General features: G+C 37.1%; 1 protein-coding gene across 2 annotated transcripts in view; it reads left to right on the forward strand.

Moving 5' to 3' along the window:
• Positions 1-11,901, forward strand: part of LOC106052656 (uncharacterized) — a 36,755-nt gene extending 24,854 nt beyond the window's left edge. The window contains exons 2-4 of one of the 2 annotated variants that reach the window (XM_013208084.2): positions 4,429-4,569; positions 7,363-7,443; positions 9,548-11,901. In XM_013208084.2, the coding sequence (XP_013063538.1) occupies positions 4,429-4,569; positions 7,363-7,443; positions 9,548-10,843 (1,518 nt within the window). In that variant the 3' untranslated portion in view covers positions 10,844-11,901. The remainder of the gene's footprint in view (positions 1-4,428; positions 4,570-7,362; positions 7,444-9,547) is intronic. The other variant, XM_013208085.2, reaches the window with a different exon arrangement.
• Positions 11,902-14,066: the final 2,165 nt, after the last annotated feature.

Consider the following 14,066-nt stretch of genomic DNA (forward strand, 5'->3'; position numbering starts at 1 on the left):
GAAACCGATTTTAAAGATACAAACATGAAATTGTTTACATTCTAGTAGCTTCCAGTTTCTACACAGTATAGTACGTTAATGAGATGGTAATATTTATATATTACGTCATTGATATCGAAACAGGGAAATACATTCTACATTACTGAGAGTCATAGTTGTAAATGTGGAGTACATCCCCTTAGAGAAGCTTTGTTTTTTAAGTATCTTATATTTTGCTTGTTTTTGGTCTCAAATGTTTGTTTCTAGATGTCTGGTCCATCTCAGATGGTCTTTAAGCGTCTATGGGATGCAGCTTTGTTAAACCATTATTGGCTATATGTTATGTTAATATCATTATGTTTTTTTTTTTTATTATGACTTTTTAAAGTCAAAACATAATTATATAGCCTCTGATGATAAAGCTCAGAACTTGTTTTCCTTATGTGGCTTAGATTTTCAACCTGGCAAATGTACTGATAGGCACAAAGGTGAGATAGATCGCTGGGCTCTCTAAAACCGGAACATTTGGGCTTATAGAACTTGTCAGCCAAGTAAAGCAATGCATCTAGAAAGGGAGTACTTTTAAACCTTCTCTGCCTTCGCTGCTAAAACTCCCAGAGTCAACTTCGAGGAAAAATCTGGAGCCATTTGGACGTTTGGGCTATTAACAAAGGCATTCCCTACATCGGCTTCCTAAAATGATTTGGTGCCAGACGTAGTAACGTTTAGGATCAAACCAGCAAACTTAAGAAAGCTTCATAGGCAAGCCACGATTCCTATATATAGTACCTAGAAAAGGTCTCAAAGTCTGGGCGCGTGTCTCTTAAGACAGAAGGAGCCATATATTACATTCTGTGCGCGTCCATTGTCTCTTAAGACAGAAGGAGACATATCCCAAATTCACTATGTACAAAGATATGAACAAGGGAGGTCGGTATTTAGCTTAAAAAATATTATTATTAAATTTAGAAAATGAAAAATTTAATAAACTTTGAAACGCTCACTGACTTCTGCACTTCAAAGCTCTAATATTTTTGTAACAGTTGGTTCTCTGATGCTTGCTCTACACGCTAGTTTGATTAATTTCAGATCATTGTATATTCTTATTTATGAATGCTATGTTTTGTATATAGGTCATGGTATAATGTAACAGAAGAAACAAAGAATGTTTAAAGTTTTAATCACTATTTACTTAAAAACCGGTGAGTTCCAATGCCGATAATAGCAGTTTTTGTTTTGGAACATTGCATCCTTAAGACCACTCTGCTACAAGGTACCTGATACAAGTAGGGGAAAGTAAAGGCTGTAGGTCATTGTGTTAGCCACATGACTTCCTCGTAAGCGTTTTATTCCTTCCCTGTCAGACCCTTTGATTTAAAAGAGAAACCTCTATTATCATTTCCAGAGTAAATTTTAGTGTGCTTTGTTTTTGTTGACAACATGTTTTTGTTTTGTTTTGTCTCTGTTTTAATGGGTTCATTTATTGTTCTATAAAGACTGTTAAGGTTTTGTTTCGTGAAATGTTAAAAAACAAATTTTGTATTTCTCTAAGAACAATAATACAGGAACTTTTATCAGTGGATTAATTTTCGCATTGGCAACAATTGAAAAATATCATCAACAGGTAAATAGGTCTTGGTTTTTATTGCTTCATGAAATAGTCTTTTTGTTTTCTCTAAATTATTCACACATTAATTAAAAGTGGACAACTCTGATTGATATAATAAACATACAACAACTTAGAGCTGTGTTGTTGTTTTTTTTACATAAAATGAGTTTCTCTTGTCACAATCATCCCAAAGATTGTTTGCCCTGTTCTAACAGACCATTCAATGCTTTCAACAGACCACAGATTGGGTTGTCAGGTGTCATGTCTTTGAGGCAACCCTCCGACTTGTCAGTCTTTCCTTTCTCTTGTCCTCCAGGGGCTATCATGGGACATTGCTGATAGATCAACTTCTGCACTTCTTCAATGAGATCTTTGCAAAACGCCATGACGTGCGTCAAGTCAAAACTTATCTCAGGTAGCGTCAGGCCTGGCTGTGAACTGCGAACGCCTCTCTTCTGTTTTTCAACACCCTGGCCAGTATCTCCGCAAACCAATAGGACAAAAATCAATAAAATGTTTGCCACTTTCAAAGACATAATGAGTGTCACAAGTAGATTTCTAATGAAGTCTCTGTAGTGTTTGAAAACTTTACTTGTAATAAGTGAGTCAAATACATTTACATTCTGTCTTTATACAGAAGACAATGAAAACAGATGCGACATTTATTAAAGCAACAGATTATCACGAGCAGCTCAAGGAGATCAAACTAGCTTTAAGATTCAGAAATATTGTTTCGTAAATACATACTTATTATTACGACACTTTTTATTACGCTTTAGTTATTTCAAAGCGGCCAAAAAAACAGAGTTCTGTTATTGATTTGTTCACACTTAAGAATAATGTGCAATGACGCGTCTTGAGAGATTGCTGTATGTTTTGCAGAGGCGAACCTATGGTGGGTAACAGAAGCTCAATATGGCTACAAAACAAAAAACTCAAATTCAAGCGAATTTGTTTTGATTACAAATCATAGAAGCAAAACTTTGCCTCTTTTCTTTTTCCATGAAGAATTATTGTGGAGTCAATGAGACTTGATAATGAAGGATCATTTAGCATTGTTATTCACTTGAAAAAAAAACAAAATGAAACAACCTATTATTGATAATGAGAGTTCTGAGTTATATTATATTTATTTTTTTTTAATTCTATTTTTGCAGATTATAATCCATTCCGATAATCTTAATAATTTCTAAAACACTCCCAAAGAATCAAACGTGGATTTTTAGATTTTCATAATACTAAAAAAAGAAAATACTTTCTAAAAAAAACAACAACAAAGCTTACTAAAAGTGTAATTGTATGAAGTAGTTTGGATCAGTGATGTAATTAAATGTGTAATAGATCTAGAACATTAATACATCTGTGCGGTTACAAATATTTGTACCAATTGTTTTTGTTGTTTCATGCTTTTAGCTTTCTCAATACACTATGATCCTATCATTTGTCTGTACCAGTCGGAGAAAGAAGGGGGTATCTTGGTGATCGCTTTTTAAATGCATTTCTAAAAAAAAGTGCATGGCCTGAATCGAACTCGAGGGGTAAGACCTCGTCAATCCAACACACTAACCACTGTGCCATGGTGCTGTTATGAAAATAAGTTTTATAGTTATTCACAAACGTTTCTTTCTACGAACAATAACTCATTCAACTTATACCAACTTATTAGTCAAGTCCACTGGATTACAAAAGTGGTCATCATCGAACCACAATGGACGAACTATATATGCGCTGGAATGTAAAAAAAAATAATTGTGCAACATTTCAGCCTGATCCAAGATTGGGTGTGGGAGAAATCACGTGTTACCAGGCTGACAAAGTTCATATTAGTTTTGTGAAAAGAAATAGATATTTGACTTTCACATGGGAGAATGCGTTTTATTATAACAGGGAACGTTAATTGTAAGGGGAGAATATTTGTTATCTGCGTTCTAGACTTCAATCTTCTTTTATCCATCAATCATCTTATCTTATAAGCTAGAGACGTTCTTAAAAAAAGTTAATTATCTTTCACGTGTTTCAAAGTTCTAGATTTGCATATTAGCTAGAGATGTAAACTCTACTAAATCATTGTTTTTTCTGGCTGATTCAGGCAACCTGTTTCACATTGTAATGGCCATAGGGAAGAAATAGCACTTTTACACATAATACATCGACGCAATATTACATAAATACGCTACGAAATTAGTGTCTGAGTGTTTTGATAGGCTATGTTTTTTGTATATGCAACTTCTGGTTCAGTATTTCATGTATTATTGCTACTTTACTTTTTTTTTTAATTACAAAGCTTATACCATCTCACTCCGTCTGTCTGTCTGGTACAAATCTCGTACAAGTTCTATCTCCCACTTCCCATACAACTTTGCACAATTATTTATCGTCCCTGACAAAGTATGAACCATTTAAAAAATAAACTAGTTAATTAAATTAATTTTGTTTGATATAGAATAAGGGAAACCAGTCTTACAATTATTGAGATATATGGTTGTAAATCTGCTGTTCTTTTCCTTATAAAAATTTTTTTATTTTTATTTTGCTTTTTATTCTCCTGTCTGAAATGCTAATGGTGTTAACTATATTCAAATGCGAATATTTATTCGTTATTGACTCCTCGGGACTATTCGCATTTGTTTAAATTTCCCAAAGTTTACATTAGTTGAGGAGTACCAAAATTGTAACATAGTAGTCTAAATTCGATATGTATAGGCCCACATGACTTAGCTAAGTATTAAAATGAGAAACTGATATAAAAATAAAATCATCTTTATTTTGATTTATATTATGAGTTATTGAGTTATTATTATCAAATTTGTTCAACTCTTTTTTTTTTTGCTGTACTCAAGGCTTCCCCGGCTTTAGCAGCGGCTAGTACCTGCTCCAACACAGCCCTGAAGTGGGCCATCATCAGTGGACTGGTTGGCCTGTTAGGCACTGCGGGCGTTCTCGTGGGCCTACACGCCACGGGAAATTTAACACCAGAAACTGTAAGTATTATCTAGGAAACAGGAAGCACGAAGGGACGAAACAAGAACGCGTACTATGACGTCACAATCCCCTTACTAAAAATAGCATCCATCGCATAAATTAAAAATAAAAATATAAAACAACTTGTCCTAACTTCTAACAAGACATGTCACAATTTAGATATTTTATTCAAGTGCTGCTAAATTTAAACATTTTTCTATGGCTGCATGGTTTTTCTAATGGTTTAAAATTATAGATACTTAGGATCTATGTCAGTCCTTTTAATTATGAATATTGGCATTTCACTGGAGTAACACCATTAGTACTTTAGTTAATTCATGACACAATAATAAAAATTAAAAGTAGCAATACGAGAACAAAATTTAATGAGATGCCCAGAAAGACACAAAGATAAAGGCACATTCCTCGTCCCATAGGCTAGGACAAATGTGTACAAATGCTCCTTCTTCCCTAGTGCTATTAGAGCATGGAATGGGTTGCCTGAGCTAGCCAGGAAGACCAGTGACTTGGCAGAATTTAAGTCATTGGTTAATATTCATGACTGAATGCATGACGCGTAGGGCGTAATCATCTTCTTTTTTGAAGTAACGTCTGTATTATATAAGTTAAGATAAGATAAGATAAGTCACTGTAAGTCACTGTTTTAACAAAATCCGGCCCTGTTCATAAAGTCAATTTAATTTCCCTGATTGTTGCCTCATCATCATCATTTGTCTCTTGACTTTCGTCGTAGTGATGCTGTGACTGATGCCTTCAGTTGTCCCTGTCTGCAGATGTTCTTACCAGGATAGCAAGATGAAAAAGGCCGGGTCCATTCTTTTACATTTCTTTTCTTTGGACGACCCTTTGTGGCATGTGCCAGCGACTGTACCTTGAAGAATTGACTATTCGGGCTGAGTCGTGTCTTACATCCTGACCGAACCAGCTCAGTCTTCGTCCCTTCAAAGACTGTGGTTCTAGACTATTTCTCTTGTGTTAGTTAAAGCTTTTTTGCTATTGCTAATGTTCAAGCTACTGCTCATTATAGTGCATTGGTCACTGATCCATTTTTCTTTTGTCGACTTTGTTGGTTGAACTGTAAAAATTTGTCGGCAAGGAAATAACTTTCTGTATGTCTTTTAATCAGCTTCTTGCACTGTTTATTTTATGACGGGGTTAACATTACATTTTCGATCGTCTGGAAATATTATTTACACATTTGTGCAAATAAATTATACTTTTAAATCAAGCGGATATTTAACTTTATTTTTTGCATTATCTATTCTATATATATAATTCTCTTCTTCCCTAATCAGGTCAAACAAGAAGTAAAGCAAAGATCACTCTCTGCGGATAGTCACCCCTCAAAAAAAAACAAGAGAGGGGGGGGGGGAGAGAACACGTTTTCACAGCTCGCTACGGATGGCTGCGCGCTGGACTGTCAAGCCCTGCCCGCTCCCATCCCATGCGGGAGGTTTGGACTAGGAAGTAAACTATCGTCAACTCTGAAGGAACATACGAAACATGTTAAACATTTTACAAACACTAAATAGTAGGGCCGGACTTAAGTATTGTGGCGACACATTCGAAACGGATTTCGCGGGACCAAGTTTGGGTAGGGAAGCGGACAATAAGTCAAATTTAAGAGTTTGTATTAGAAAATAAATTCGTCTATGCATTTTATTCATTCTTTACTACGTACAGAATTACTTTACGAACCTTGCGTGTAGCAAAGTCATACAGTATATCATAATAATTCTGTTTCCCACATAGATCCCTCTCAATAGCTAGAATTACCCAATGTTTCAATCTAGCTTTGAGAAATTTTGACATTAAGTAATTCTTCATTAGTTTGAGGCGCAAGAAGCTTCTTTCAACTGATTACACAATTACGGTTAATGCATAATGCTGTTTTTATTAATAGCGCGTAGGATTGACGTTTTCCATATTGAATGACACCCCAAAATGACATTTTTTTTTTATGTATTTCCGTATATTTTAAGAACTTTTTCGTATATTTTGCAATTTCGGGAGATTTCTAGGAGCTCCTGGTAAATCGACAGGAGTGCGCGGGAAATCTGTTTTAAGTTATAAAATGGTTTAATTTAATAATTTATACACCTTAAATTAGCGCGGGTTCCATGAAAGTGCGGATCCTTCGGTCACATAGGTTGCAGTGGCCTAAGACCGGCCCTGCAAAATAACGGCGTATGCTATGCCGCCGGTCGACTAGTAGTAAATAATTTGCCAACTATGTGTCACATATCAAAAATATTTTAAGATTACATTTTTGATTAGTTAATGTATATATAGAGAGTTACTTTCTCCTGTTTATCATTATACAAAAGGAGAACGAGTTCAGTGACATTTTGTACAGCGTTTGTACCCAGCTCTAAAGGGTATCTGACATTATTTGGGGAAAGTAAAGGTGGTTGGTCGTTGTGCTGGCCATATGACAGCCTTGTTAGTCGTAGGCCACAGAAACTGATGACCATTACATCATCAGCCATACAGTATAGTTTGTTTGATGGAGAACTTTGCTTTTTCCAGCTTTAATTGCACGAAAGAAGCACTGTAAAAAAGGTAAAATGGAAAGGATTGTGTAAAATATTTGGTCAAAATCTCTGTTACAATAAAGTGTGAAAAAGAAAAACAACAGAAGCACTCATTATTGCGTGTGTTTAAATTAGTTTTTAAATTGTAAAAAAAAACAAAAAAAAAACAGATGACCTATTAACTTAAATAGACTTGTATTCCAAAATCCTGAAATGAAATAATAATGATGTCCCCTTTCTTTTCTCCTAATTATGCAGACTAAAGGAAGTCAATCTGCTCTCGAGGGCCAGCCATTGGAGTCTGCAAGTAACATGATAAACACAGCGCTGATTGCTGCTGTAAGTGTTCTAAACAGCAGAACTACGGTCCATACTCTTTCATTTAGTTATCAATAGAAAAGTACATTCAGACTTTTTTTTTCTTCTTTGTCATGGTTTGATCATAATTGAATTTGATGACAGTTAGTGGCTTCGCTAGAGACGAAAGGGGTAGGGGAAAGCAGAGGCGTAGTGAGGGGGGCAAGGGAGCACGATGCACCAGGCGCCACCCTCGGGGAGGGGTGGGGGCGCCACACAGCAGAAATGCGCCAAAACATTATTGTAGATATTTTAGTTAGGTAATACATTCTACGGTTATTTGTATTATATTACTATTAAATACTTTATATTTATAGGCCTATATTTTTATGTGATGTTCATGGGAGGAAGGGGGCGTCTATAAAGTTTCTTGCCCAGGGCGCACGTTTTGCTCACCGCCTCTGGATTGAAGATTTCCCCTTGTTCTGAAAGTTATTGTTCGCATCTTCAAGTGAAAATTATGACAGTCTTAAACCAAACTATCCAGCGTGAGAATGACAGTGGCCACATCCTCAAAGTCCATTCGATCTGGACTTTACATGGTAACAGGGGGGTAACACCAAATTATAAAAATGTCAGAAGCAAGGAAATTAAAAACAAAATGATTACAGTTCATTAAATTTATATATTTAATTATGCTTTAAAAAAAGAATTTAACGAAAAGTTAGTTTTGATAGGAGGGGGAAATGATATTATATGCCAGTCGCACCGGCGACAGCCCAACCTTAGCTAAGTCTAGAAGAATTGAATGTGTTTAATAAATATACTGACGGCATTAAACACGTTTTTTTTTTTTTTTACATTAATTTAAAATCTATTGCAAAAAAAAAAAAAGTAGAACTAGACATTTAGGGGAGATTGTTACACCAATCAATACAAGTGTTATAATCCGGGCATTGGAATACAATCTAATATTTGCCTAAAGGTTATGTATGTGTTGGCTCTGTTTGGATTGTTGGTGAAGGAAGTTATTTCGGGGCTGGCGACTGGCTCGGGCATTTGACAGTTGACCTTTGGGTGATAGGCTCTTCTTGCGAACGCCATTGATCAGAAAGATTTTTTATATATATTTTTGAGATCCGGATAGTTTCTTGGCTCTGCGTTGCTACTAGGAGGTGAATCGGAGGGTCACTGGTTCGTGTCCAGGTCAATGCTCTCCCTTATTTCACAATGTTGATGCTGCCTTGTACATCTATTATATGTTTGCATTATTCCTTGTGTCAGCCCTTTTGTATTAAGTTTCCAATGAAATGTTCTAGTCCACTCTAGTACAAGTGTTACTGACTCTATCATCAGTAAATAAAAACACTTTGTAAATAATATATTTCATATATATTTTAACGTTAATACTTTCGTAAATGAAATGCAAAATAGATTCTAATATCTTTAAAGAAAATTGAAATCGTCTACTTGTAACAAAAATATAATTGAAGACCATTATTTATTTATAGTTAAAATTTCAAAGAATAGAATAATTGAATTAACACCTTATTTTGGATGCTCTTAATTAACAGAGTCAATCGTTATTACTTCTCAATCACGAGTTTGTTTACTCACTATGTAATGATTTGTACTTCACTCTAATTGGAACAACTATTCATTACAAAAATCACCACTAGCATCTACGCCAAAAGGACGCGGACCGCAAAGTGATAATTATTACAGCGATTCTCAACCCTTTAAGCTCGGCGACCCCTCTTTACAATCCCACACTCTGCCTCGACCCCCCCCCCCCCACTCAAAGACACAGCAATAGAAGAATAGACAAAACTATTTATTTTTTCGATGGTCTCTGGCGACCCCTGGCAAATCGTCAATCGAGCCCCTAGGGGGTCACGAGCCACACGTTGAGAACCCCTGTGATAATATGTAAAACAAAATAATTAAAAAAGAATTCAACGTTTGTATCATGATTTTTCATTTCTATTTGAAAGGAAAAGCGACATCATAAATGTATCGCACCGGATGACAGTATCCCTAGATACTTTGTGCAGTTCCTTATTAGTCTTATAGGTTTCACATATCTTTGTAGACATTTTTTTTTAATTCTCAAGTAATATAGGTCTTTGCATTTCTTCTTTCTTAGCAGCTTGATCCAGTGAAGGATGCGGCATCTGACGCTGTAGGAAATATCAAAGACGCCCTTCCAGATTTAGGAAGTGTTCAAGAAGCTCTTTTTGACGCAGGGAGCGATACACATGACACCTTGTCCGATCTTGGGGGAGATGTGCACGACACCTTGTCCGATCTTGGTGGAGATGTGCATGACGCTTTGTCCGATGTTGGGGGCGATGTACATGACGCCTTGTCCGATGTTGGCGGCAATATAAATGATGCCCTTTCAAATGCTGGGGACAGCGTGAAAGACACTTTATCAAGTCTTGGGGACAACATAAAGGAATCAATACCTGATGTGGGAGAAAGTGTAGCAGATAGTGTCGATGGCGATATGGATATTGACGATGAGGATGAGCTTGGCGACATTATCGCGGCGATGGCCAGTGTTTCTGACGACATTGTGGATTCAGCCAAAGATGTCGCCGAGAAAGTGCTTGATGCTGCTGAAGACATGGATCCACAAGAATCATCCGACGTTGATCTCCTGGAGTTGAGCGACACCCTTGAAGACCTTGACGTTGTCGCCGAGAAAGTGCTTGATGCCGATGAAGACATAGATCCACAAGAATCATCGGATGCTGATCTCCTGGAGTTGAGCGACACCCTTGAAGACCTTGACGTTGTCGCCGAGAAAGTGCTTGATGCTGCTGAAGACATGGATCCACAAGAATCATCCGATATTGATCTTCTGGAGTTGAGCGACGCCCTTGACGACTTTGACGTTGTCGACGACGCCAAGAATGCAGGGGATGTGTTGGGCAGTGCAGCCAAGGAAGTGTCGGAGAAATTAGCCACCGGGGCAAAAGACGCGGCTGAAAATGTTGGCGACGGAACGAAAGAGATTGTGAGTAAGGCTGGCGAGTTAGCTGGCAACGCCATGAAGAATGTCGCTGAGGCTGCAAAAGAAGCAACAGGCCAGGTCGCCGATGGAGTTAAAGATGCATCCGGGAAACTGAGTGACGTAGTCAGCAGCTCGGGCTCGGGGTTCCTGGACCCCGAACACGTGAGAAAAGTTGGCTGGTTGATGTTGGCGTCGGTTCTTGGACCAAATTTCAATAGACCCAGACCTGTGATTCACTCAGCTGCTGGCAGGAATCCTTACGCTTCCATGACCGCTTCTGCTACTCCCCATCGCCTCCCGACCAATCTTCGACGACAGGTGCAGAACAATCTTGGTATATTGTTACTGACAATGACCGACTTGTTGGACTTTGATGGACCAGACATAGAGGGGGTACTTGATTTGGACTTCGAGTTTCGTTAAAATCTTACATAATATACTAAAACCCACTTTGTGCCATAAAACACTTTCTCATGTACTTTCATGAACATGAGTCCTCGCTTGTCTTTCCTATAAGTTCCATAATGATATGAGATGAAACCAAAGTCTCATTAAAATAAACAGCGAAAACGAAACCAAAAAATTAACAAATAATAATTATTATAAAAAAAAAACGCCACATCTCTGCAAAAGAGCCGTAGGATACAGACTGCACGATTATTTGGATTCTATCCATTTGTGAAAATAAAATCTTTGGTTACTCAAAAGCGACTCTTTAGATGTGATCGAAGGGAGACAAGCAGATGTTTGTGTATCTCAGCGTGTTACTACTCATTACCGTTCTTAGAACTGATTTATTTCTTTCAGTGTGGACTTCTTTGATTCAAAAATGTTGCTAGATTTTGAGTAAATTGCAGCCTAAAAAACACAAAAATTATAGGCAACTAAACCTACATCTCTTCCTCAGAGTTATAGAACTTTGATCTAATGTGTTAATTTGTCATCTATATATCAATTTTATGCCCTCAAACCAGTGTTCGAATATGTTACTATCTAGCCAAATATATTAATATCTAGCCAGTGTTCAATCAGTTCAAATATGTTACTATCTAGCCAGTGTTCAAATATATGCTACTATCTAGCCAGTGTTTAAATATGTTACTATTTAGCTAGTGTTTAAATATGTTACTATCTAGCCAGTGTTTAAATATGTTACTATTTAGCTAGTGTTTAAATATGTTACTATCTAGCCAGTGTTTAAATATGTTACTATCTAGCCAGTGTTTAAATATGTTACTATCTTGGCCTAACCATTGTTTATATATGTTACTTGCCAGTGTTTAAATATGTTACTATCTAGCCAGTGTTTAAATATGTTACTATGATACTATCTAGACCTAGCCAGGATTTGAATATGTTACTATCCAGACCTAACCAGTGTTTAAATATGTAACTATCTAGCCAGTGTTTAAATTGTTCTTGACCTATTATGTCTTGTTTTCTAAGGCCTAGAATCAAAATTGTTTTTACTTTTGAAATGATATTAGTATCGAGTATTTATTTCAACAATAGGCAAAGAGAGAGATGTGTGTGTGAGTGTGTGGGAGTGTATGTAGCTATTAAATATGCTATGTACACACAGACAAACAGACAAACAAACACGTAGAGGGTCTATGTACATCACTTAAAGTAGTTTACTTCTTGAGAATTAGTTTGGAGTTTTGTTTCTTCTTCTATAAAGATGCGTAGTTGACAGTTGAAAGCAGATCACGTGACGATGAATTGTTTTTCTTGAAACAAACAAACAAAAATAAAACTTTGTGTAAGGTTTGATTAGGGGGAGGGGGATTTAAACGACGAGGAGTTTTGTACAAAGTAATTTTTTTTCCCTTTCGATTCAGTCGCAAACAAATACTTTTCTACGTTATATTGTTGTGTTAAGGACGACATTAGTTTCGTAGTGACGTCTTGAGAGAAATTCTTTGTTTTGAAGACGTCATCAGATGCCTAGTGACATACTGAAAGAGTGTTTTGTTTTGAAGATGTGATCAGATGCTTAGTGACATCTTGAGAGAGTGTTTTGAAGATGTCATCAGATGCCTAGTGACATCCTGAAAGAGAGTTTTGTTTTGAAGAGGACATCAGATGCCTAGTGACATCTTGAGACATGGTTTTGTTTTGAAGATGTCATCAGATGCTTAGTGACATCCCGAGAGAGTGTTTTGTTTTGAAGATGTCATCAGATACGTTAAAACGAGGAGAGTTAGAATCAGAAAGAGAGAAAGAAATTGAGCAAGAGAAAATGTAAGAGTGCAGGAGAGAGAGTAGGAGAAATAGAGAAAGAGAGAGAAAATCAGAGAGAGAGAAAAAAAGGAGAGGAACAGAAGGGAAGTTAAGTAAATTATTTATTAAAAAAAAAAGAATTGAGGATTTAAAATATGTTTTTAGGTGATCGATTGGCTTAAGTTATGATCGTTGGTGACGATTGGCTTAAGTTATGATCGTTGGTGATCGATTGGCTTAAGTTATGATCGTTGGTGATCGTTTGGCTTAAGTTATGATCGTTGGTGATGTGACATGTGGTGAAATGTGACGTGTGTTTGGCGCGTTTAATGTCTAGGGGATGATTATTTTTAAAGCTATCACACACCAACCTATCAGCATATGAATCGGGAGCAGACACGCAACGAGACGAAGCAATGAAAGATAGATACAAAAATTAAAATAAAGAATATTTATTTACATAAATATACATATAAGAATAAAAAGGGGGAGGGTTTGCAATCTATCTCTAATATATTCTATGTTTAATCATCATTCTTGCACCTAATAAGAGAGTATGTCACTTTGTCCTCTGACTTAGCTGGTATTCCTGTTGATGTCGCAGCTGGCTGTGTCCTGGCTTGAGGTTCTGCAGCTGGAGGTGGCGCTCTAGCGGATAGAGGGACGCCGGTGATATAGTTCTTGTGGAGTCTCAATCCCCAAAATCTAATATCTGTAGTGGGCACAGTAGAGCGGGTGGCCGGCTACCGTGGGCACAAGGTTACTGCGGGCAGAGCTGATCTGCCGTGGGCAGCGTAGTTGACAGGATATGTCCAGTGAGTTGCAGAGGGTTGGCGTAGCTATGACGTCTCACACAGATCTGAATCTATAGGGACGTCGCACCTAATAGCTTGACAGGTGGGCTGTCGAATAGGCGGGCAATGCCGATAGCGCCAAGTGGTAGAGTTGAGTAGATCTCAGTAGGCAAGTGCAGTGCTGAATAGCACTAAGCACAGATGCAGGTAAATAGATCGTTGATCCGATGAATAAATAGGCAGTAGAAGGTTCTCGATAGCAAATACAGTGCTGAATAGCACTAAGCACCTAAATAGGCAGGTAAATAGTTCTTGATAGCAAATAGGTGATTAATCCAATAGATAAATAGGCAGACACCTGAGGGAGGCTGCGGATAAATAAAGACAAGTTAGGACATGTCTCTCATGCATCTTATCGATGCCCTCGACTGAGGTGCATTCGTCAGATTGGTGAAATTGCTTTAGAGCACAATGAGGAGATGATGACAAATGGGATTTGGGAAAATAGATGGCAGATAGTAGCAATATAGAAATGTACATAAAAGGGGAAATAATAATATAAAAATGTACATAGAAGGGGAAATAATAATCTCAAATAAACAACACAGGTGGATAGAGAAAGAAGGGGG

The sequence above is a fragment of the Biomphalaria glabrata genome, chromosome 6 (genome assembly GCF_947242115.1).
Source record: "Biomphalaria glabrata chromosome 6, xgBioGlab47.1, whole genome shotgun sequence".
Taxonomy (NCBI): Eukaryota; Metazoa; Mollusca; class Gastropoda; family Planorbidae; genus Biomphalaria; species Biomphalaria glabrata.